Source organism: Anomaloglossus baeobatrachus, chromosome 10 (genome assembly GCF_048569485.1).
Source record: "Anomaloglossus baeobatrachus isolate aAnoBae1 chromosome 10, aAnoBae1.hap1, whole genome shotgun sequence".
Classification (NCBI taxonomy): Eukaryota; Metazoa; Chordata; class Amphibia; order Anura; family Aromobatidae; genus Anomaloglossus; species Anomaloglossus baeobatrachus.
In genome coordinates this window covers 75,974,913-76,000,144 of record NC_134362.1, presented here as the reverse complement: position 1 = coordinate 76,000,144, position 25,232 = coordinate 75,974,913, and the positions used below count along the sequence as shown (strand labels likewise).

The window sequence follows — 25,232 nt, the reverse complement described above, 5'->3', positions numbered from 1 at the left end:
ATGGGCAATTAGTTGCCCGTGGCGCACAAAGTCGTTAACCCCTGTCACACACACTTACCTCCCGGACGACGTCGCTGTGGGCGGCGAACATTCTCTTCCTGAAGGGGGAGGGACATTCGGCGTCACAGCGGCCGGCCAATAGAAGCGGAGGGGCGGAGATGAGCGGGACGTAAACATCTCACCCACCTCCTTTCTTCCGCATTGCCGGCAGGACGCAGGTAAGCTGTGTTCATCATTCCCGGGGTGTCACGCGGAGTGATGTGTGCTGCTCCGGGAACGATGAACAACCGGCGCACAGAAGGTGGGACGATATTATGGAAATGAATGACGTGTCAACGAGCAATGATAAGGTGAGTATTTTTGCTCGTTCACAGTCGTTCGGAGGTGTCACACGGTACGATATATCTAATGATCCCGGATGTGCGTCACTAACGACGTGACCCCGACGACATATCGCCTGATATATCGTACCATGTGACGCCGGCATTAGCTCTCATTCATATGTCCGTTTTTCACATATGTGTTCTATCAGTGTGTTTGAAACCATAAAGGTCAAAGCCACGGTTTCCATCTTTTTATGTGGACCATACACTGCAGTCTTATACAGCCATGGTGTGGAAGTTGGTTTTCCATATGGGATATATGGTGTCCTGTAACATCTGAGACATCTTTTCTCTACAATTCTTAATGTCAAGCAAAATAATAGTGCACAAATGTGTTGAAATGCCAAATCCATCAAATCTACTAATATGACTTCCACTCCAATATAAGACTTTGGACATTTGAGTTTCATCCTCACTTTCGGATCCTTTCCCATAATAAATATGGCCATATGTCATGAATCCTTACTTAAAAAACTGACCTGTAACAATCTCACCTTCTGTTTCCCTTAAGTTTAACCTTTTTTAGTGCACAGGGCAGAATGGCACAACCGCAGTCAAACACATAGCCAAGGCTGTGTATTCAGGCAGTGTATTAATAGAAAATTGGGCAGATGAAATAAGCAAGATACGACCCTGTTTGCATTTTTAACTAGTGTTAAGCCCAAATAATCCCACCATATAATGACATAACAATATTGACATCAACAGGCCACATTATACCACCAACTAGTGCCCAAATAGTATGTAACGTCTAAAGAATATTGCATCAGAGACCACAAAATAGTGCAATGCAGTTCCTAAAAAAAATCACCATACACTGCTAAATAAGACTTGAGGGTTGTTTTGCTCCTTGAGATTCACTATCAAAGAGACCTAGACCAGTACTGGAGAAAAAGGAGCCATCCCAAGGATGAAACACCCTAGGATATATACATTTATGACTCATCCCATTGATAGTCTAAAAACGTAAAATCAAGCTAAAAAAGGCCAGGCCAACAGAAGGCAAAAATGCTATTATGAGGGAATAAAAATAATTAATGGGCAATTTATATCATGGGGAATATTTAAATTCAACTTCGCTATTATTTGCTCCTGATTTATCAACATTTTGCCCAATGTTTGATAACTTTGGTGATCCTTAGATATATCTTTGTCTAGAGATGATTTTCCACACAGTGGTCACAGACAGCCATAAGTGAAGGGGAGTTACAATGATATTTAGGGGTGGTCTCACTATAATGACCTTCCTCACTACTTATTCCGGTCTACCGATCTACTGAACACTTTAAGTCTGGCTTCTGAAGTGCCCAGAATGGCTTCCATAGAGAAAGTACAGTATGATATGCATAACCGGTTTATACATGGTCTGGCAGAATTTATTTTTTTTAGTGGCTTGCCAATCTGGCTAATAGAATTAATTGGTGGGATCCCACGTATTATATAGTATGCATATGGAATGATGGAACATATGAGATAACTAGTGAACAGCGAGCAGTACCATGCTTGGTACTTGTAACTAGTGATAAGCGAGAACTACCATGCTCAGGTGCTCAGTACTGGTAACTAGTGATGAGCGAGCACTACCATACTCGGGTACTCGAGTCGTACCTAGTGATGAGCAAGCACTACCATGCTCGGGTGCTCGTAACTCGTAACTAGTGATGAGGGAGCACTACCATGCTCGGGTGCTCAGTACTATTAACTAGTGATGAGTGAGCACTACCATGCTCGGGTACTCAGTACTGGTAACTAGTGATGTGCTTACTCATCACTAGTTACGAGTTCCGAGCACCCGAGCATGGTAGTGCTTGCTCATCACTAGTTACGAGTACCAAGCACCTGAGCATGGCAGTGCTCGCTCATCTCTAGTTACCAGTACTGAGCACCCGAGCATGGTAGTGCCTGCTCATCACTAGTTACCAGTACTGAGCACCTGAGCATGGTAGTGCTCGCTCATCACTAGTTACATGTACTAAGCACCCAAGCAGGGTAGTGCTCGCTCATCACTAGTTACGAGTACCGAGCACCCGAGTATGGTAGTGCTCGCTCATCACTAGTTACGAGTACTGAGCACCTGAGCATGGTAGTGCTCGCTCATCACTAGTTACATGTACTAAGCACCCAAGCAGGGTAGTGCTCGCTCATCACTAGTTACGAGTACCGAGCACCCGAGTATGGTAGTGCTCGCTCATCACTAGTTACGAGTACCGAGGACCCAAGCATGGTAGTGTCCGCTCATCACTAGTTACGAGTACCGAGGACCCGAGCATGGTAGTGCTCGCTCATCACTAGTTACGAGTACCGAGCACCTGATCACGGTAGTGCCCGCTCATCACTAGTTACGAGTTCCAAGCACGAGCATGGTAGTGTCCGCTCATCACTAGAGTTAACTCCTTTCAGTTCAAAAGCTACCCTACGAAAACAGGCAAAATTAGTGTTTTTATAGTCTATGACGGTTAAACGCTACATGTAGCAAACTCATACATATGATTAAGCAGCAAAACATATTAATAGAGACATCCTAAATTAATTAATAAATATATAATATGAGCATTGTGGATTAAGTTGCACTATGTAATTAACAAGAGGCATAATAAAGGGATATCCTCATCTTGTAATGTTATGGCCGTATGACTAGGATATGAAAAAAATGTATGATTGGTGAGGAACCAACCTCAAAAATGATTGCCGATCAAGAGGATGAAGAGAACAGGATCCCTTTGACTTGGATCCTGCACATCTGTGATCCCGGCCACCCGCTGTTCAGGGAACTGGACCACAACCTTATCCAACTGGATGGTGCTATGTTGTAGTTCATTGTAATCGCTGTGCAGGAAAAATCTGTTAATGAGAACTAGGGCCTAATCAACCCTGCTGCTCCTTTACCCTAAATATTGTGGGAGTGCCAGCAGTGAAATCTATTCTAGTGAATAAGTGATACACCAGCCATATGCAGCACTTGTGTGAATACCCTCTTCACTGCACTGTCTTCCTTTACACCCGCCTAAACCTGGAACTTCTGAAGTTTTCCAATCTTCACCTTATTACTTTCTAAATCTGTTTCTTACCCCAAGTTTCCAACTTCGTTATCTCATTACAGTCTCTGATTGCTTGGCGGTTAGTAACTTGTGGATGAACAGCTCATTCATCGCTTATTCATATAGCTGATTGCTGGGTGAGAAAAAAAAACAGTTCATTTCTCTAAACAGTAGGCTGACTAGCTAATGAGGTCTCGAGTCTTAGCCGCTCAACTGGCCCATCATCTTCAGCACCATCTGGTTCTCTTCCTTCAACTTCTTGTTTTCTTCCTCGGCTCTCTGCTTTTTCTGCAACAAACATAACAAATAATCACAGAATTTTCTTGATTTGTTTTCTTCCAAAATGCGTCCCAGGGTCCCCATGATAGATCATTAGAAGGTATTAATCATATAAAAGGGCTTTCCACAACAACACTGCTCAGTGGAAAATGTCTATTGTATCTATCAATATAAAAAGACTGACCAGCACATCCACTAGGTGTGACCAGGTGCCCACTGAAAATTCAACAAAGTTACAAAAATATGTACAGCAGCACTCTGAAAAGCTAAAACAGAAGGTGGCCATAAAATAACCTAAGGTGTTTGGAGCCGTGTGCAGATTGACCCAGTAGACAGAATTGGCTGAAAATTGGTATGTATGCTATTCAAGGCATGGGGAAACGGAAAGCATCTTAAAAAAATGTTTTTACCAAAAGTCCCCACCAGGTGAAAAAGTGGCACTGTACAGTGAGTGCGCCTTGCAACTCAGTCTGCAAGATGCCTGTCTCTTTGCTGGATTGTGCACTTAGTGCGGTTGTTTTATGGGAATGCCAGGAATGCTACAGCTGCACTGAGAGCTTTTCGTCGTTTGAAAGACCTTCACACACGTAGCAGTCCAATGGCTGTCAATTCACTGAGACAGATGATGACATGAAAAAAAAAGAAAAAGCAACTAGGATGACGCCTGAGAAAAAAAATCCAGGCCATCTCAGGTGGAAACACTCACAAGTACATGTGAATTTTATTTTCTCTTCTTTTTTTTCACTGAAGAGGCATGCTCACTACTTGCCACCTCTTGGAAGATTAAATGTTTTTATTCTAGTTAACACTAAAGCCTGCTTTACATGCTGCAATTAATCGTGCGATCGCATTTTCGATCGCACCCGCCATCATTTGTGCGGCACGGGCAATTTGTTGCCCGTGTCGCACAATGTTGTAACCCCCGTCACATGTACTTACCTTCCAAACGACCTCGCTGTGGGCGGCGAACATCCACTTCCTGAAGGGGGAGGGACGTTCGGCGTCACAGCGACGTCACACAGCGGCTGGCCAATAGAAGCGGAGGGGCGGAGATGAGCGGGACGTAAACATCCCACCCACCTCCTTCCTTCCGCATTACAAGCGGGACGCAGGTAAGCTGCAGTTCATCGTTCCCGGAGTGTCACACGGAGCGATATGTGCTGCCACGGGAACAATGAACAACCGGACGTTCAATTATATGAAAATGAGCGACGTGTCAACGAGCAACGATAAGGTGAGAATTTTTGCTCGTTCACACTCTCTTGTAGCTGTCACACACTACGATGTGTCATACGATGCCGGATGTGCGTCATTTACAACGTGACACCGACAACATATCGTATGATATATCGTAGCGTGTAAAGCCCACTTAAGAAACAGATATGTAAGACACCGAGGAAAAATAGAAACACATCGGTAGACTTCCGTTTTCTATCTGTGTCTCACGAATCCCCATGAGGTTGCCTTGCCTCTGGCTGTTGGGCTCACATAAAATCTGGCCAATTTTGTGTGCTAAGTATCTTAATTTTTACATGATTTTTCATAACAATAATGCATGTCAATATTCCCATGGTCATTGTTATATGTATCTTAGCACTACAGTGTGCAACTGTCTCCTTTTTGTTACTATGTTTCATGTTCAGTTTGTACCTGTTCACATTAGAAAGACAGGAGGTGCCATCAGTCTTTTTCTGAGATTACAGAGTTATGCCTTCTGATTGAGCACTTCTGCTTTTCAGCCTCAGGCCATTTTAATTCTCCATTGCAGGTTCCTGTCCGCCCATAAATTGTAGTTTTTTTTATTCCAAACAGAGGCATTAGTTTGATAGGGACCCAATAAAAATGAGGTTGTCTTACCTCTGACTGTTGGGCTCACATAAAATCTGTCCAATTTTGTGTGCTAAGTATCTAAATTTTTACACATTTTTCATAGCAGTAATGCATGTCTATATTCCCCTATTCATTGTTGCACATATCTTAGAATTACAGAGTGCAACTGTCTCCTTTTTGTTACTATGTTTCATATTCAGTTTGCACCTGTTCACATTAGAGAGATAGGAGGTGCCATCAGTCTTTTTCTTAGATCATGAATCCCCATAGACTTGAATTTGATGGGTTTGATTACAAAATCGGATAGAATACGAGAACCTGCACTGAGTCTCATGCATCTCACTGTCGAATTCATGATTTTGACAGATGTGTGGATACATCTAATCTCCGAGAAAAAAACAAACGCACAAAAGGATCCGTGTCACACAGATGTGTGAATATAGCCTTACTATGAGCAATGATACATGCTTGTATAAAATCTTACCTGAGTGAGGGTCTTTATTTCTTTCTGGAGCAGCAGCAGAGACCCCTCTTTGTCATTAAGCTTAGTTGTCAGTTTTTGGTTATCTTGTCTTTTTCCGCTAACTGCCTAATAAAAACACAAATATAGTTCACAGTACCAATCGTCTTATGATACCACCATGGAGTTAGTCGCTGTTCTCCTGAAACTGGCATTGCTTTTCTTCTATTCCTGCAGCTCTCCATTCCTGAGATATGGCCCCCTTTTCCCGGAATATAAATCTATTATATTTTTAGCCAAGTGGGTGTGATCCTCAACTCTTCAAAGCCCTACCCAGCTGGATAAAATACTAAATTCATATAAGGGGAAAAAGGGGGGAATATCTGAAAACAGCATCAGATTCAGGACAATAGCAGCATTTATCAGATAAATAAATGATACAGTATATTAATAGCAAAGGACAGGTCCTTATCAGTGATGGGCGGACCCGGATTGTAAAAGTCCAGATCCGCACAGTTTCATAGGTGCCGGGTGTTTGATCTGCACTTGGCACTTGAGAAATTAAAAAAAAATAAAGAAAATAATAAAGAAAATAAGAATGAAGTGAGTGCTTCATACTTTGCAAGTCACCGATGCAGCTGTAAACTGCTCCTCTGTGGCTGTACGCTGCTCCTGCAGCCTCCACTCATCATTGCTCATACATGTGCTCTGCTTTCCCCGCCCAGTCAGACATGCCCCCAGCCTGTGTGACAGCGTCTGCCTGCAACCGATGACAGGCGCTGTGTGTGCATCAGAATCTTGATTCATGAACCAGGAGGCTCAGGCTGAGCAGATGAGGAAACATCGCGGGTGCAGCTCATCCTGAGCCCCCTGATTCATGATTCATGAAGCAGGAGGCTCAGAATGAGTAGAAGAGGACACATTGCGCTCATCCTGAGCCACCTGCTGCATGAATCATGAAGCAGGAGGCTCAGGATGAGCAGAGGACGACACATCATTGCGGGCGCAGAGATCTGCTCATCCCTCCCCCCATCTAGGGGGCTTACCCCCAGACCCCACTACTGTTATAAACAACTCCATGCCAAAGTGGACTTAAAAAAATGTTTATTCTATTATTGTAAACCGGGCTGCATTTTGAACACGTCCCCCCATCCCGTGACAAATTATATCATACCTGGAAGGAGCCCATACATTCTAGCAACTACCTCTATTTTTAGTGCACGTTCTTGTTGTGGCGCCCCTGACCTGGTCAGGCAACACTGAGTATTGCACCCACGTCTGGGTCAGTACAAACAGGTAATCCCGAAGGCTGAATAGGGTGTGGACACATACAGGCACCCTTTGACCAGGACACACACACATTAGAGGGGACCCCTGGGCAGACCCAGGAAGGGGGCGTAGCCCTCGCATCTCAGCTAGTGTGGTGTTGTAGTGAAGCTGGGAGGGGAGTTGTGCAGTGGCAGTCAGAGGAGGAGTGGAGTAGCCATGTCCGAAGTGTAGGGCTGAAGAGCGGAACACTGTCAGACCCTGCACGTGCAGTGGCTGCTGGCGGGGGAGAACATTACCACCAAGTCAGACTGAAAGACACCTGAAGAAGGAGAGCAGTAAGGAGTCGAGTACAGGGACTCCTAGTAATGAATACACACACGGGGGACAGGCCCCTAGAGCCAGACATCCATTTAGTGGTCTGCTAAATCCTGCAGGTGGTGGGACTAGAGGTTCCACACCAACCATCACAGAACCCCCAGCATCAACAGCAACGAGGGGGCCCATAAGGAGGATCGAGCCTGGAGCCATCTTATCCTTGGTCCACGCTGTCAGCAAATGGGTCAGAAAGGGGAGAAAGGCAGTAGCAACTTCCCTGGACGCATCTCACGATATACTTCAAGTCAGGGGTGGTCCGAAACAAAGGTGCAGGAAGGCGAGTCAGCAGTCACCCCTATATCAGCCTGAGCAAAACCTGGTTCCACCTGGTGCATCATAGCATCGCCCGGGTTGTCTCACTCTACCAGCAAAAAGTGAGTAAAAACCCTGAAAGACATTGCTGCCTGTGTTCTTCTGCGACCTGTGGTACTACACACTTACACTTGAGCCCCTGGGGCCAGCCTCACTCTCGGGAGGCCATAACACTAGACTGCATTTACCATCAGCCCCAGACGCTCTCCAAACTGCAGTGGCGGTCACCCCCTGACCACAATTACCGGGAGTGGCGTCACGATTCCTATTGAAGTTAAACTGACGTACCTGTTGCCGGAAGATTTCCAGCACGTGAAGACCCTGAGGCGACCTGCAGGTGAGTGGCTTCACATCTGGCGCTGTGAACAGGATAAGGACTAGACCTGTTAAGGCAGGTGACCGTGCGCCTTGGCGGTCAGCTTGAAAAATTTGAAACGCCGCCATATTACCACGTCAGAAAGCGCGGCAAGAAACAACAGCGGCCCACGCAAAAAGAAGTTACCGCCCACGAAGAGGCGTGACTATCGGAGAACTCCTGAAGCGCTCTGGCGGAGTGCACAGAGAAGATGAGGGCGGATCTGACCAGAGACGGCAGGAACATTGCAGTCTGGAAGAAATAAACCTTAAGCTGCAGCGTGACCAGAACCTGGTGAGCAGCGACGGAGAGAGGATGGCGTCTGCAAACAGCGACCCAGAACCAGGCACTGCCGCCTGGTGGGACTGGGAGCTTGCCCAGTTCTGTGACCGGGTGCAAGCTCGGATCATGGAGCAAGTGATGGAGTGGCGCACGGAGCTACGGGAGACGGCTGCGGCGGTTCGGGCCTATGAGAGGTGGACCGCGCGACAAGTGCCGTGCCGAGAAGTGACCACCCAGACCCCCTTGCTGATGCCTTTGGGCGAGTCCCACGCTGCCGCTGTCCGATCGGGTGTGCTGACCCTGCCGAGGCTGTTACTGGAGGCGATCCCTGCCGCGGTTCCCGCTGTGACCCCTGTTGAAACGTGTGGTGTAGCCACACCGCGTCCGGCCGAACTAGCCAAGGCCGCAGCAACGTCCCGTCCGGCCAGACCCGACCAGGCCGCGGCAACGTCCCGTCCAGCTAGACCAGACCAGGCCGCAGCAAGGTCCCGTCCGGCCAGACACAACCAGGCCACAGCAATGTCCCGCCCGGCCAGACCAGACCAGGCCGCAACACCTTCTACTTCTACCCCTGCCTGCAGACCAGAAGCGGTCACAGCACCCCAGTCGCTGACTGAGGAACCGGGTCCCACGCTCCAACCAGAAGCGGACCCTGCACGCTTGCAGCAGAAAGAGGAGCCGACACCTTTGCCATGGGCTGAGCTGTTTGCCAAGAGCAGAAGCTACAGCTACAGACAGCCAGTCTGACCTCCACCACCCTGGCCAGCTAACACCGCAACCAGAAGAAACACAAGCTGAAGAAGCACAAGCTAAAGAAGCACAAGCTTAAGAAACACAAGTTAAAGACCTACAAGACAAAGAACAGGAGATAGTACAATGTGCCAAAGAAGATACCACATCAGATGCAGCATTGGATCCATATGCACCAGAAGAAGAGGTCCATGTAGCTGAGGAGTCAGAGTAAAAAAAAAGTAAAGAAAAGTTAGTGTTACCAGTTGAGCAACGTTTAAAGTTCAAGATAATGTGCCCACAAGTACTGTTGTGAGAACTGTTCTACATGTTTTAGCACCTGGTTTTGTGCACTTTGAAAACAAGGACCATAAGGCTATGAACTGGCTATAGCCACAAACTCTCGCAGTGTGTATAGTTCTACCCTAGCGGTACCAACCAGAGTACGCCTGTTGAGGGGCCTGGCTCTGCACCACCAGGAAGCACGCCTGTGATGGTGCTTGTTGTCGAAAAGCCAAGAGCACACTTGTTTATGGGGCCTGGCTTGCCTACGACAAGGGAGCACGCCTGTTTATGGGACCTGGCTCTCCATCACGCGGAAGCGGGTACGCCTGTTAATGGGGCCTACCTTTTACCATCATAACAAGGAGAGGAAGATTGGAGGAAAGGTCTGGGGAAACAGATGGCCCAGACTTGGTTGCTAAAAGGACCAGTGACCTGCCTCCTGAGAGGGTTTTGGGTGGGTAATGGACTTGTGGTTGGAGGGTGGTGAAAAATGGTACCTGGTACAATGTTTTACATGTTTTAAATGTTTTATGATATTTTTATGTGAAACGTTTGCACTTTAAAATTTTCTTGTCTTTACAGCCCGACGACATGTTGATAACATCTCAGCTAGTGTGGTGTTGTAGTGAAGCTGGGAGGGGAGTTGTGCAGTGGCAGTAGGAGGAGAAGGAGTGGAGCAGCCGTGTCTGAAGTGTAGGTCTGAAAAGTGGAACACTGTCAGACCCTGCACGTGTAGTGGCTGCTGGCGGGGGAGAACATTACCACCAAGTCAGACTGAAAGACACCCGAAGAAGGAGAGCAGTAAGGAGTCATGTACGTGGACTCCTGGTAATGAATGCACACACGGGGGACAGGCTCGTAGAGCCAGACATCCATTTAGTGGTCTGCTAAATCCTGCAGGTGGTGGGACTAGAGGTTCCACACCAACCATCACAGAACCCGCAGCATCAACAGCAACAAGGGGGCCCATAAGGAGGATCAAGCCTGGAGCCATCTTATCCTTGGTCCACGCTGTCAGCAAACGGGTCAGAAAAGGGAAAAAGGCAGTAGTGACTTCCCTGGACGCATCCCACGATATACTTCAAGTCAGGGGTGGTCCGAAACAAAGGTGCAGGAATGCGAGTCAGCAGTAGAGATGAGCGATGTTTGAGGTTCGCCAATTTCATGTTCAAGTGATTTTGGAGGTGTTTGAGTCATTTGACGAACTCGAACGATTTGCTAAAAGTTCGGCAGTTCCATTTACGTTCGAGAACGTTTCGATCACCAAAAGCGTGGCTTTTTACAGCTAGGTTTGCAGGGAGCCATCGCTGGCAACCTGCGGTGAGCTGGTAACCAGGTTAAATATCGGGTATCCAAGCAAAGCGCTTTGCTTAGTAACCCGATGTTTACCCTGCTACGTGTGCAAAAATCCCCGGAAGCCACACAGAAGCACTTCCGTGTGACTTCCGTCGGATGTCGCTGCAGTCTGTGTCCCACTCCAGCCCCAGCCCCGCAGCTCCCCGCTCAGCAGTGTCCACAGCTGCCCGCACTGTACGGTGTCCACAGCTGCCCACACTGCAGTAACAGCAGCTGCGGGGATCACAAGAGCTGCCGTCAGTAAGTTATTGAAGTTCCTTACCTGCGGTGATGAAGTCCTGCTCTACCGACGTCAGCGCTGTCACTGTCCTCCATGGCCGCCGCTTGTCACATCTCCTCTCACTGCCGACCCGAGACTGTCACTAGCGGTGATGTCACAGGCACCCGCGATACTTGGTTGTGAAGGTGGCGGTCATTGAACTCAATGACAGCTCTGCTATCAGGAGTGCAGCGATCATCACAGGTAAGGTACCTCGCTATTCTCTTGACAGACAGCAGCGCTTGTCATGCCCTGCAGTGACAGCTCTGCTATCAGGAGTCCAGTGATCACCGCAGGTAATGTACCTCGCTATCCTCCTGACAGCAGCACTTGTCTTGCCCTGCAGTGACCTGGGCTGACCTATTGATGTTAGCTCAGGTCACTGCATTGCTCTCCCAGCCAATATGGAACATTCTGTTCTTGATTGACTGGGACATTGACTATGGCATGGATCGTCATGGGACCCCCTTGGATTACACCAGACCTGGATTTGTTTTTCTTTCTAATAAATTGGTGAAAGAGGGAATGTTTTTTCAAATAAAAATGTTTTTGTCGTCTATTTTTTTTTATTACTGACTGGGTTGGTGATGTCGGGTATCTGATAGACGCCTGACATCACGAACCCCAGGGCTTGATGCCAGGTGACATTACATATCTGGTATTAACCCCATATATTACCCCGTTTGCCACCGCACCAGGGCAACGGGATGAGCTGGAGCGAAGCACCAGCATTGAGGCATCTAATGGATGCGCCACTTCTGGGGCGGCTGCGGCCTGCTATTTTTAGGCTGGGGAGAGTCCAATAACCATGGACTTCCCTAGTCTGAGAATATCAGACCCCAGCTGTCCGCTTTACCTTGGCTGGTGATCCAATTTTGGGGGGACACCCACATGTTTGTTTTTTTAATTATTTAATTAATTTAAAATAACAGCATGGGGTGCCTTCAGTTTTGGATTACCAGCCAAGGTGAAGCTGCCAGCTGTGGTCTGCAGGCTGCAGCCGTCTGCTTTACCCTAGCTGGCTATCAAAAATAGGGGAAACCCCACGTCATTTTTTTTTTTAATTAATTTATTTTTTTGGCTAAGTACAAGGCTAAGAACCCCTTAGGGCCACATGAAAGGCACCAAAGGGTGCAAAATTACAAAATGCAGGAGAGTGGGACATTATGTGTCTTTCTGCCATTATAATGACTGAAAAGACTGATATGAAGTGTACAAGCACAAGAAAATCACCAGAGCGCTCTACGCTGTGAAAAGCAGTAGAAAATGGCGCTGGAGTGAACATGTGACCGCCTCATGTAGGTTGAAGCTATGGATTCTGGGTAAATTTATGTATTTTCCGTCCTTAGGTTTTTTTGCAGTACGCAAAAAAAACAGAAGGCACACGGATGACAGATGGATGACATACGGACCGTATACGGAACGGAACGGAAACGGATGCCACACGGATGCATCCGTGAAAAAAATGGACCATTTTTTGCGGACCGCAAAAACAGATTGGTTGTGTGAATGTTGCCTTATTCTGATCTGCCGTTTATAAACAGCAGGCAGAAATAAGTGAATAGCACCCCCCAGCATCAGAAAATCTCCGGGGTTTCAGGGGGTAGCTGAGACCCTGGGGATCATGATTCAGGCCGTTTTTTCCGGTCCCCGCTCACGTGATCACCGGTATACACTGTATACCGATGATCACGTTACAGTAAATGACAGCGCCGGTAAAAAATTATTTATCTCCCATCTGGCATGAGCAAACATGTCAGATGGGAGATAAATATCCTCCCCGGTCTCTTCCGGTCCCCCGGTGTCGCCAAAGTGCCCCCCTCTGATCCCCTCCCGGAAATCCAAGATGGCCGTGCACACAGTAGTGCGCCGGCCGCATTCACCCTACTCCTCTGATTTCTGTCGCATGTGCCATGACACATGTGATAGAAAACTCCTCCCCAGGCCCTGCCAGGTCAACCCCTATAAACCCACAGGTGTTCCCCAGTGTCCCACGGTACCTGTGCAGCATTGATCCCCCGCGGCCCCCTCCTTCACAATAGACGCTGTCGCATGCACAGAGCGGCTGTCAGCTCAGCTTCCTATGTTCAGACACAGTGAGTGGTGGTAACCATGCATCTGTAAGCTACTGCAATGCCCTGCTCATGAGGTAAGGAACATAGTTGATCAGGAGAGCTATACTACATTTCCAAATGGAGGTATTTGATTTTATAGTTGCCCATCTGAACGACTACCAAACATGAGAGTCCGTTATACGCCACAAGAAAACATGTCTAAATAGCGAGCTCTGTTGTTTAGTATTCATTCAGCTGGATAACTGGACTTTAAGGGGTATTCCATCTCCAAGATCCTATCCCCAAGATATAGTAGGTTTTATAGCAATAATATCAGCAAATACCAATATTTGGAAATGTAGAATAGTTCTCCTGATTAGGCATGCCCTTATCTCATGAGCAGGGCATTGCAGCTTTGGTAGCAACAGTTACGCCATGGGCTCTGCTGCTGTGGACCCGGGGAAAGTGGTTTCATTCATTGTACCCACACTCCTCACATGGAGGATCTGCACTCCTAGAAAATGGGGGATACATTCCCTGAGCGTGTCCCCCCATATTCTAGACGGTCTAGAGTCGTCGTGGGACCAACTTATTTTTTTTTCCTTACAATAAATTGGTGAAAGAGGGAACGTTTTAGGGAGTGTTTTTTCAAATACATTTTTTTTGTCTATTTTTTTGTTAGTACTGACAGTTTGTGATGTCGGGGATCTGATAGACGCCATGACATCACAAACTGCTGGGCTTGATGTCAGGTAACCTTACAGCTAGTATCAACCCCATTTATTACCCCATTTGCCACTGCACCAGGGTACGGGATGAGCTGGGGTGATGCGACACTTCTGGGGCACCTGCGGCCTGCTATTTTTAGGCTGTGAAGGGCCAATAACTATGGACCTTCCCACCCTGAGAATACCAGACCACAGCTGTCCACTTTACCTTGGCTGGTGATCCAATTTGGGGGGAACCCTACTTTTTTTTTGTAATTATTATTATTTATAAAATAATTATAAAAAAAGAGCCTGGAGTGACCTCCACATTGGATCACCAACCACGGTAAAGCTGCCAGCTGTGGTTTTCAGGCTACAGCCATCTGCTTTACCCTAGCTGGCTATCAAAAATGGGGGGACCCCACGTCAGTTTTTTTTATTTAAACAATTTTTTAAATAAAAAAAATTAATGGGCTTCCCTGTATTTTGATTGCCAGCCAAGGTAACGCCAGGCAGATGGTGGTGACAACCTGTAGCTGTCTGCTTTATCTGCGCTGAGAATCAAAAATACCACGGAGCGCTACGTCATTTTTTTTAATGATTTATTTTTACAGTACTGTGATGTCAGGCAATCAAAATACAGGGAAGCCCATTTTTTTTTTTTTAGTTATTTAAATAAATAATTAAAAAAAAATTATTGGGCTCCCGCTGCATTTTTTGTATTGCTAGCTAAGGGTAATCCAAGCAGTTTTACTGGCTGCTAACCCCCACTGCTTGGTGTTACCTTCACTGGCAATGGAAAATCCAGAGAAGCATTTTTTATTTTTTTTGCCAAAAAACTTAAAAAAAATGATGTGAGCTTCGCCATATTTTTGTATGCTAGCCAGGTACAGCAGGTAGGTACGGCTACCCCCAACCCCCAGCTGCCTATTTGTACCTGGCTGGGAACTAAAAATATAGGGAAGCCCTTTTTTTAATTATTTCATGAATTTCATGAAATAATTAAAAAAACAAACGACGTGGGCTTCGCCCCATTTTTGTATCCAGCCAGGTACAACTAGGCAGCTGGGGATTGGAATCCGCAGCACAGGTTAGCCCGAGCTTTCTGGGCCCCTCTGCTGCGAATTGCAGTCCGCAGCCGCCCCAGAAAATGGTGCTTTCATAGAAGTGCCATCATCTGGCGCTGTATCCAACTCTTCCAGCAGCCCTGAAGCCGGGTGGCTTGCTGGGTAATAATGAGTTAATACCAGTGCTTTTTTTGTAAAAAAATATTTGCTGGTACGCATCTCTGAGATGAGGAGCGGGGGGGTTGCTGTTAGGCGCCGGCAGCCAAGATTGAGGAGGGGGGGTGGGGAGGTCAGCCGACGGCTGAGTTTGAGGAGTGGGAGGGAGTGCTGTCGTGCTGCCGGAAGATCCTGTGCACGGTTTACTACATACGGTACTGTATGCTGGATAGAGAGGCAGGGGGTGCAGAACTACAAGGCTCAGCATACTCCATCCACTAGTGTATGCAGGAGAGGCAGGGGGAGCAGAACTACAAGGCTCAGCATACTCCATCCACTAGTGTATGCAGGAGAGAGAGGCAGGGGGAGCAGAACTACAAGGCTCAGCATACTCCATCCACTAGTGTATGCAGGAGAGCAGACAGCAGCTGCCAAACTACAAGGCTCAGCATCCTTCAGCCAAGACTGTAAGTAGGAGTTTTTCTGCCAAAAACGTAAAATGTAAAAAAAAAAAAGATGTGGGCTTTGCCATATTTTTGTATGCTAGCCAGGTACAGCAGGCAGGTACGGGCTGCCCCCAACCCCCAGCTGCCTATTTGTACCCGGCTAAGAACCAAAAATATAGGGAAGCCCTTTTTTAAATTATTTCATGAATTTCATGAAATAATTTAAGAAAAAAAAAATGAAGTGGGCTTCGCACAAATTTTGTGTTCAGCCAGGTACAACTAGGCAGCTGGGGATTGGAATCCGCAGCGCAGAGTGCCCAAGCTTTCTGGGCACCCCTGCTGCGAATTGCAGTTCGCAGCCTCCCCAGAAAATGGCGCTTTCATAGAAGCGCCATATTCTGGTGCTGTATGATACAGCCTGTATCCAACTCTTCCAGTGGCCCTGGAGCTGGGTGGCTTGCTAGGTAATAAGGGGTTAGGGCCAGCTGTATATTATCAACTGGCCCTAAGCCCGAAATTCATGGTGTCACGCCAATATTAGACATAACCACCATGAATTTCTTGTAAAGATAAAAAAAACACAAGACAGAGAAAATATTTTTATTAGAAATAAAACACAACACAATTAGTGACTCCATTTTTATTGAAATAAAGAACCCCCCTCCGCAGTAATCCTGGGTCAAGGGTCCCACGCCATCCAATCCGGATCCAATATCATCTGATCGGTTTGCTGGAAGGCAAAGCGATCAGATGTTGTGTCAGGTTCAAGGACATGAATCACATCACACAGCAGCTGATTGTATAAACAGCTTTTATACAATCAGCTGATGCATCAGTGCAAAAAAAAAACTTCTCACCTGTCTGCAAAATCCCGGGACATGACTGATTGCTCCAGGAGCTGCCGGTAATCAGCTGCTGCAGTCACCTCAGAGCATCACCTGATCGCTTAAACCAGCTGGGCAGTAAAAAGCCGGTCCCACTGCTGGACTCAGACTGTCAGCTGATGCCATAGCGTGACTGCACCAGCACCAGCAGGTCCTGAAGCCAATCACACGTGTCCCGGGAGGCTGCAGACTGGTAAGTGTGAGATTTTTTTTTTCTAGTGTTCCCGCTTAGCAGCTGGGAGCGGACATGGCGCCGGTGGTAGCAGGGGGAAGCATGGGGAAGCAGGGGGGGGGGCGTTGGCGAGCACTGGGGGCCGGGGGGGCGAGCACTGGGGGACCCGATCGCCGGCGGCAGGAGCAGCACAGTGATTACAGGGCAGGTGGGAGGGAGCGGAGATCGTGGGGGGGGGTGTTGATTCGGACGACGGGGGGCAACGGAGGTCGGGGGGGAGTGGAAGACAGCTGAGGGGAGCAAATACCTTACCGGATGGCGGCAGATCGGGGTGACCGGCCGTGACCTTGATCTTCAGCGTCCACAAACATCTTGAAGAGAGCACCGACCGCCCCTCCACATCTGATTGGAGGGATAGCGTAACATGGATGCTAGCTTCAATCAGATCGGAGGGGGGGAGGAGAAACAGAGGTCACCCTGCTCCAGCCAATGGCTGATGATATAGCAAATTTACAAATTAACCATGTGGACAGAGCCAGAGGTGCTTATCCTCAGCGCTCTTCAGATTTTGCGGTACGCCGTACCGGCGCGTACCACTGCAAAAAAAGCACTGGTTAATACTAGCTTTGTTTTACTAGCTAGTATTAAGCTAGAGATTCTTAGGGGTACTTTACACGTTGCGACATCGCTAGCAATTGCTAGCGATGCCGAGCGCGATAGTACCCGCCCCCGTCGCACATGCGCTATGTGGTGATTGCTTCCGTAGCGAACATTATCGCTACGGCAGCTTCACACGCACATACCTGCTCGGTGACATCGCTGTGACTGCCAAAATATCCCTCCTTCAAGGGGGAGGTGCATTCGGCGTCACACCGACGTTACCGCGACGTCACTAATCGGCCGGCCAATAGAAGCGGAGGGGCGGAGATGAGCGGGACATAACATCCCGCCCACCTTCTCCCTTCTGCATTGCCGTCGGGACGCAGGTAAGGAGATGTTTGTCGCTCCTGAGGGTTTACACACAGCGATGTGTGGACCTGCAGGAACGACAAACAATATTGTACCTGCGGTCGACCCGACATTATGAAAATGACCGACGCTACACAGATCCCCGATTTTCGACGCATTTGCGATCGTTTATCGTCGCACAAAGGATTTACACGTTACAATGACGTTACCGGCGCCGTATGTGCGTCACTAACGACGTGACCCCGACGATATTTCGGATGCGATGTTGCAACGTGTAAAGTACCCCTTAATGTCATGCAAGTTTGATCTGGCCATTAAGAATCTCCAATAAAGGGTTAAAAAAAAAGACACCACACAGAGAAAAAATACTTTAATAGAAATAAATACACAGACACACTTAGAGACTCCATGTTCATTACTCCTTGTCACCCCTCCACGATCCTGGTCTTCTGTCTTCTTTCTCCTTCAACCCATGCAGCTCTGCTACATCAGACAGCACTGCATGGGAGGAAGACGTTGCTGCTCCCTGTGCAGTCTATTCACTCAGTGAGTGAGCAGAAGCTGCGTGCTGTAAGCGGTGACGTCACCGTTGACAGGTAGGTTACCATAGCAATGGTGCTCCGATCACGTGATTCCCGGTGCCGCCATTTACCAGCTGTGACAGCTAGTCCCTGCATGTGGGCTGACTCTGTAAAGAGCGCACACATGCAGGAATGGGGAGTCGACCATGTGCCAGAGCATTTCGCCGGTACACGGACATGCTTGAACGATCACCGCGTACCGGAGAGATGCACTGACAGCACCTAGCAATGACGTCTAGCCATGTGACCAGTCTGTAGCCAATGAGATAATAGACACGTGACTGGTCACATGCTATTTTGACGTCACGATAGGTCCTATCATCAGTGCTGGTTACCGGGAGGACGCAGCGATTATTGGAAGGAATGCGGCGGGAGACAGAGTGCAGGACGCGTCGCAGGGACCTGTAAGTGTTATGGCAATGTTTATTAACTGTATGTGTACATGTATAATGTGTTTTTATGTGTGTGTTTGCCTCTCATTGTTTTCAATGGGGTTCGAGTGGTTCGTCGAACGGTTCGTCGAACGGGGCCTTCGTTCGACGAACCGAACTCGAACGCCAGCAGTCACCCCTATATCAGCCTGAGGGATACCTGGTTCCACCTGGTGCATCATAGCATCGCCTGGGTTGTCTCACTCTACCAGCAAAAAGTGAGTAAAAACCCTGAAAGACATTGCTGCCTGTGTGTGAGTACTTCTGCGACCTGTGGTACTACACACTTACACTTGAGCCCCTGGGGCCAGCCTCACTCTCAGGAGGCCATAACACCAGACTGCATTTACCATCAGCCCCAGACGCTCTCTAAACTGCAGTGGCGGTCACCCCCTGACTGCAATTACCAAGAGTGGCGTCACGATTCCTATTGAAGCTAACCTGACGTACCTGTTGCCGGAAGATTTCCAGCACGTGAAGACCCTGAGGGCTTCACATTGTCGCACGCAGTCCCAAAAGAGAATGTGTGACCTGGAAGCAGCGGCCCCCCATGACACAGTGCTTCGGTGAGTAGACCATGCGCGCTCTTATCCCCCTGTCCCTTCGACCAACATTTATAATCCCTGGATTCTGGTTTCCATAGACTTATATGGGTACTGTGTTCCGAACTGGAACCGGATTGTTAAAAAAATTAGCTAGGGACCCGCCGACCCTGTTTTTCTGCGAGTCCACACATCTCTACTCCTTATTAATAAGCACTAATTGATTATATACAAGTTGGTGCTCATTTACTGACTCATTTACATGGGTAAAACCATAAGGGGAAGAACAATGCAAGCATTCTGTCCCAGTAGCATAATTTTGTCGGCAGCACATCTGCTGTTCCCACAGGGTGATATTCTGCTTACAATGATCATAAGCAATCTGATCACCAAGCAAGTTGTGCACCAATCATTAATCATAAAATCTCTTATTTGTCTATTGTTGTCCCATCTAACTGGGCAGTTGCATAAAGGCAGCTGTGCAATCTAGACATCCGTTATTATCCAAGTTCAGATAACTGTCTAGCAGCGGACATACCTTCTGAAGTTCTTCCATCCATAATTGCCTGTCTATTAAGCCTCCATCGATGTTCTCTGAAGTAGAAGTATTTAAATGGATCTCCAAATCTCTGAGAGGAAAAAATGAAAACAGAATCTACTGCTATTTTCATCTTTGCAACCCTTTTAACCCCCAAAAGACCCATACACTTTGAGCCTTAAATGCATGTATTTGGGGCTAAAAAACATTTTTTGCAGTTGGGTGTCACGCAGTGACTACTGCGGTTTCACCAGGTACACAGGAACCCCCGGCAAGTGCCGCAACAAACAGGGTACACCGGGAACACAATACAACAGTGTGCCCTGGCGCTAGGGAAAGAAGAGCAAGGTCACCTCCTAAAATCACCTGAGGCTGATCCCTGCACTCCCTAATGTCCCTATACGGGTTCTTTTACCCCGTTGCCGATCACGTGCCTATCTCTGTCTTTCCCTGGACTCAGCTCTGTCTAGTGAGCAGCCCAGCGGGAACATTAGTACTGCTCTAGGTTAAAGACACAGAGAGGATTAGAAAGACAGGGGTAAAATAAACAACAATCATAAAAAGCACTTCAAACGACAGGAGGAAGTAATAAGGAAATGGTCCAGAAAGGAAAAAAACAAAAAGGAAAAAGGGAGAGAAAAAGAAAACTGGATGATTTACTCAGTACACACAACATTGCTGGTTATAAATTACTTAATGACAAAATGTATATTTGGTAGAGGAAGGTTAAACTAGATGGACCTTGGTCTTTTTTAACCTATGTAACTATGTTTTCACACATCAAATGATCTATAAATGACTTCCTAGTCCACAGCTCATGAGCTCCCTCTAGAAGCAAGCTAAGCAGAAGTTATCACCAGCATATACTTGGGCTAGGAGAGGAGTCTTTATAACAGACGTAATTAGCAACACAGAACAGCTGGCTCTAGCTTTCATCCAGAGTTTAGAAGACCAGAGAAACTAGTTAATCCTAGCAGCATTGGATAAAGGAGAATCTGCACAGCCAGTGGTATTAAACTGAGCAAGTGTGTATGTATCCCTGTGCTCCGATTTCCTGACACAAGAAATAGGAGGGACCACTTTCCGCCGTGGTACTCTCGTGACATTGTGTTTCATTTAAAATGTATTTTATTGATTCTGTCTTGCACTACCTATTACAGAATACAGAATTAATTAACTGAGAATCTCTTCGTTAGCCTACTATAACTGTCTGACAGAGATTGTATATCGCTATATATTTTGTGTGGAGCTCCTTTGAGCCTATTTTTGACCACAGACCACATTAAAGTAGAATGTGTCAGAAACAAATAGCCTGTAAGAGCCAAATGGAGCAAAATTGCGAAATTTTTAATGGAACTCATTTGTAAAAAAGGTTTTTTTAGCCCCAAATACATGCATTTAAGTAAAAAAGAAAATGTTCTCAAAGGTGCACAACCTTATAATCCTGCCACATTTTGGTTTCTAGTATGTAAGAATATTTTGGAGAATAACACTTTAGATATTTCACACATCCAAGCAATTTTGTCACATCATATTTACTTTTGTCACTAAAATGAAATCAATGTTTCGCATTTAAATTTTAAAAATTGTAAAAAATTGTCAAAAAAAATTATTACTTTTAGGGGTACTTTGCACACTACGACATCGCAAGCCAATGCTGCAATGCAGAGCATGATAGTCCCCGCCCCCGTCGCAGCTGCGATATCTTTGTGATAGCTGCCGTAGCGAATATTATCGCTACGGCTGCTTCACATACACTCACCTGCCGTGCGACGTCGCTGTGGCCGGCGAACCGCCTCCTTATTAAGGGGGCGGGTCGTGCGGCGTCACTGCGACGTCACACGGAAGGCGGCCAATAGGAGCAGAGATGAGCGGGATGTAAACATCCCGCCCACCTCCGTCCTTCCGCATTGCAGCCAGGATGCAGGTAGGAGATGTTCCTCGCTCCTGCGACTTCACACACAGCAATGTGTGCTGCCGCAGGAACGAGGAACAACAGCAGACCGTCGCAGCAAGGTAATTATGGTTTTCGCCGACGCTACACCGATGATACGATTATGACGCTTTTGCGATCGTTAATCGTATCATCTAGGATTTACACACTACGATGTTGAGAGCGACGCAGGAAGTGCGTCACTTTCGACATGACCCCACCGACATCGCAGGTGCGATGTCGTAGTATGCAAAGTCCGCCTTAGTTGCTAATGCTATATGCTATTTCTGACCATACTTTGCATATCTGCCAATAGATAAATACAGGACTTGAATATTTCACCTTCATTTTTAAATTGATTTTTTTTAAAAAAACATTATGTTTTCAACATATTTAAAGGCTTGTAAATGTAACTGTAATTTTTAATTTTTTCAGTAAATTTTGTATTATCTTTCTATGTCAAAGTTTGCATAGGCTAAGAAGTGCCAGATTATTACCTCCCATGGAGGCACAGAAGCAAAATACTGATGGAACAACCTACCACTCTTGGAGGCTTTTTCACGATTTCACTTGTGACTAGTGATGGGCAGACCCGCAGATACCTGGGATCAGCAGGTCCAACAGGGCTTTAAAAAAAAAATCAGTTCAGACCTGGAATTGATCCCAGATATCTGGCCCGATGGCAGTTCCCATATAAATCTATGGGGACCCAAATCAGGCACTTGAAAATGTTGGTAGAAGGGATATGGATTGGAGCAAGAATATTATGCTTACCAGTCTCAGCGCAGCTGTAACACTACTTCCAGACCACTCATAGTACTTCTGGGACTGCTCATTATCTTTCATCCATATGCACTGCTTTCCCCGCCCACCGGCAGTCCCAGCGTCTGTGATTGGTTGCAGTCAGACAGCGCCCCCACCCTGAGTAGCAGCGTGTCTGACTTCTTTTAATCCTCTGGGGCGGATGGTATTGCAACTATGATAGTTCAGCTTACCGCACATGAAGCTAGGCCCCATGGAGGATGATGGTAGAGGTGGTAGCCGTTGGCGCCGAAGTGCGGAGCGACGACGACAGCAATAACGGAACGACACAGGGGGCTGTGGTCAAAGTTCTTTTTACGCACAGTACTGAAGTCACCCTCGGAGTGCCGGTTTCCGCCGTGATGGGCCCCAGCCGTTCCCGGTTAGTTCAGAGGCTACCACCGGTGTTGTGAACTGAGAGTGACTTGAAGTTACTTGGGGACCCCGGTGTTCTTGGCTTTAGGTTCCATCCCATGCGCAGGCAGCGCAAATCCTTTGTTGGGCCTGACTGTGATCACGACTCCTGGTTCTATGAGCTGCTGTGCCCCGGGACTTGTGGTGGCCAGAGGGACATGAAATCCCCCTGTCCGGCAGATTCTCGTGGCTCAACCTGAAGTGTACGCCAGCTTAGGGTTCTGCACCCTAACTGCACTGGTACTGAGAGAGCTATTGAGCTCTACCTCCAGCTACCGTGTTGCTCCTCTGTCTCTCCAGCTCACCCGGTAAACTCCTGCTTCTTCCAGGCAGGCCGGTTTTAACAGGGGAAGCTCTGAAGTACTCTCCCCTGCAACCGTGTTGTTCTGTGTCTCAGATTATTCTGATGTAACTGTCTAAGTGTTCCTCACTTCCCTCATGCTGCACCCACCTTCCTGATGACTCATTAGTGCTGGGGAAGTCAAGTTGCTATGGTTTATGGTTTGGAAGTCCCGTTGCCAGTTTCTGTAGGAAGCACCTACTTTGTGTGTGGTGTAAGTGAAAACCAGTGGTTTACCTCTTCCTCACCCGGGATGAGTATTGCACCTCAGGGGTGCCACAGGGGTGCCACACTCTCCCTGTTACCGACTTCTGGCTTGTTCCTGACCCTAACCTCGCTTCCTCCCTCGTACTGCGATCCCTCTTGGCTCTGACCCGGCTAGCACGACTTCTCTTAGCAACCACTTAGTTACCTGGGACGCCTTGTGCTCTGGCTCCCTCTAGTGGTTGTTCTCGTTACACACACTGTATAATGACTCTCCCTAGTGGTGACATTATAAAGGTTAATGAGCGACCCGGAAGCAGAGTTACAGCCGCGCGGAGACTGGTAAGAATCAAGAGCTTGCTTCCCCCTTCTCTTCTTTAATTTCTCTTTTTTTATTAATTACTTGAGTTGCCGGATCTAGATCGTTACCCAGAGTTCCCTGAGAATTCTGGGTCCGGGGTTGGTACTCAAGTTATTTTAAACCCGTGTGGATCTGGACTTTTACAGTCCGGGTCTGCTGATCCCTTTATTGACTGACCAGTGACCAGTCATACCGATTGTCAAACGGGAGAACTGCGGTTGGTCCTGCAACTGAGCTCTCTGCCACTCCGTTGTCTAGGAGAGCAATCGGCACTGTCCTGTAAACATGCGGTGAACTTTGCAGCTATGACTAAAATGTACATCATGAAGCAAGAACTAGCACCCAACCATAATGTACATTTTCATTATCAGTTGGTGGAAAGAGGTTAAAGAAAAACAAAAGAACTTTCCAAATAGTCTTAAGTGAAAAAAATACTTTACCACCTTGTGTATGCAGCTCCTACACAAACCTTACTGTCTCAATGGTTACAGAAGACAAAAAAGTTCTGTGTAGTGTCATCCTAGCGTCATGACTTATTTCCAACCATCCACTAATTCTCAATAACCTGGATGTACATTAGCAACATGCAGGGCAATATATTATGCAGGGCACAAAACCAAATAGAAAACTAACCTGTTGGTGCAAATCCCATCTGATGTCCACAGGTTCTGCTAAGAAACAAAAAGCAAAATTTAAAGGATATAATTCTATGTACGGCTATACATTCTACAGTTTACAATGCCTGTAACTATGTTATAACCCCTTCACCCCGGGCGCTTTTCTGTTTTTTTTTTTGTTTTTTTTTCGTTTTTGTTTTGTTTTCTGCTCCCCCTTTGTAACTTTTTTTATTTTACGTCAATCTTGCCATATGAGGGCTTGCTTTTTTGTGGGACAAGTTGTACTTTTAAATGAAACCATGAGTTTTATCATATAGTGTACTGAAAAACGACAATAAAATTGCAAGTGTGGAAAAATTGCAAAAAAAATGTGATTGTACAATTATTTTGGAGTATTTTATTCACCATGTTCACTATATGGTAAAAATGATGCATTGGTGTGATGCCTCAGGTCGGTACGAGTTCGTAGACACCAAACATGTAAAGGTTTACTTTTATGTAAGGGGTCAAAAATCTGAATTCTACCCAAAAAAGTGGTGCACTTTTTGCGCCATTTTCCGTGACCCGTAGTGTTTTCATTTTTCTGGATATGGGGTTCAGTGACGGCTTACTTTTTTTACGTCTTGAGCTGACATTTTTTTACCGTACCATTTTGCGCAGATGCTACACTTTTTTTATCGCCTGTAATTGCATTTTGCGCAAAATTTGCGATGACCAAAAAACATAATTTTGGTGTTTGGAATTTTTTTTGCTGTTTGCCGATCAAATGAATTGATTTTATATTTTGATAGATCGGGCATTTC

The 25,232-nt window shown here is 46.8% G+C and overlaps 2 protein-coding genes across 2 annotated transcripts in view; one reads left to right on the top strand and one right to left on the bottom strand.

Moving 5' to 3' along the window:
* TKFC (triokinase and FMN cyclase) overlaps positions 1 to 25,232 on the top strand; it is a 742,129-nt gene that overhangs the window by 129,226 nt on the left and 587,671 nt on the right. The gene's annotated exons all lie outside the window — the stretch shown is intronic.
* LOC142254256 (PRKC apoptosis WT1 regulator protein-like) overlaps positions 2,277 to 25,232 on the bottom strand; it is a 117,888-nt gene continuing 94,932 nt past the window's right edge. Inside the window, exons 4-7 of the mRNA XM_075325270.1 lie at positions 24,446 to 24,483; positions 19,760 to 19,850; positions 6,015 to 6,119; positions 2,277 to 3,709 (exon numbers count right to left, since the gene is read on the bottom strand). Of these exons, the coding sequence (XP_075181385.1) occupies positions 3,623 to 3,709; positions 6,015 to 6,119; positions 19,760 to 19,850; positions 24,446 to 24,483 (321 nt within the window). The 3' untranslated portion in view covers positions 2,277 to 3,622. The remainder of the gene's footprint in view (positions 3,710 to 6,014; positions 6,120 to 19,759; positions 19,851 to 24,445; positions 24,484 to 25,232) is intronic.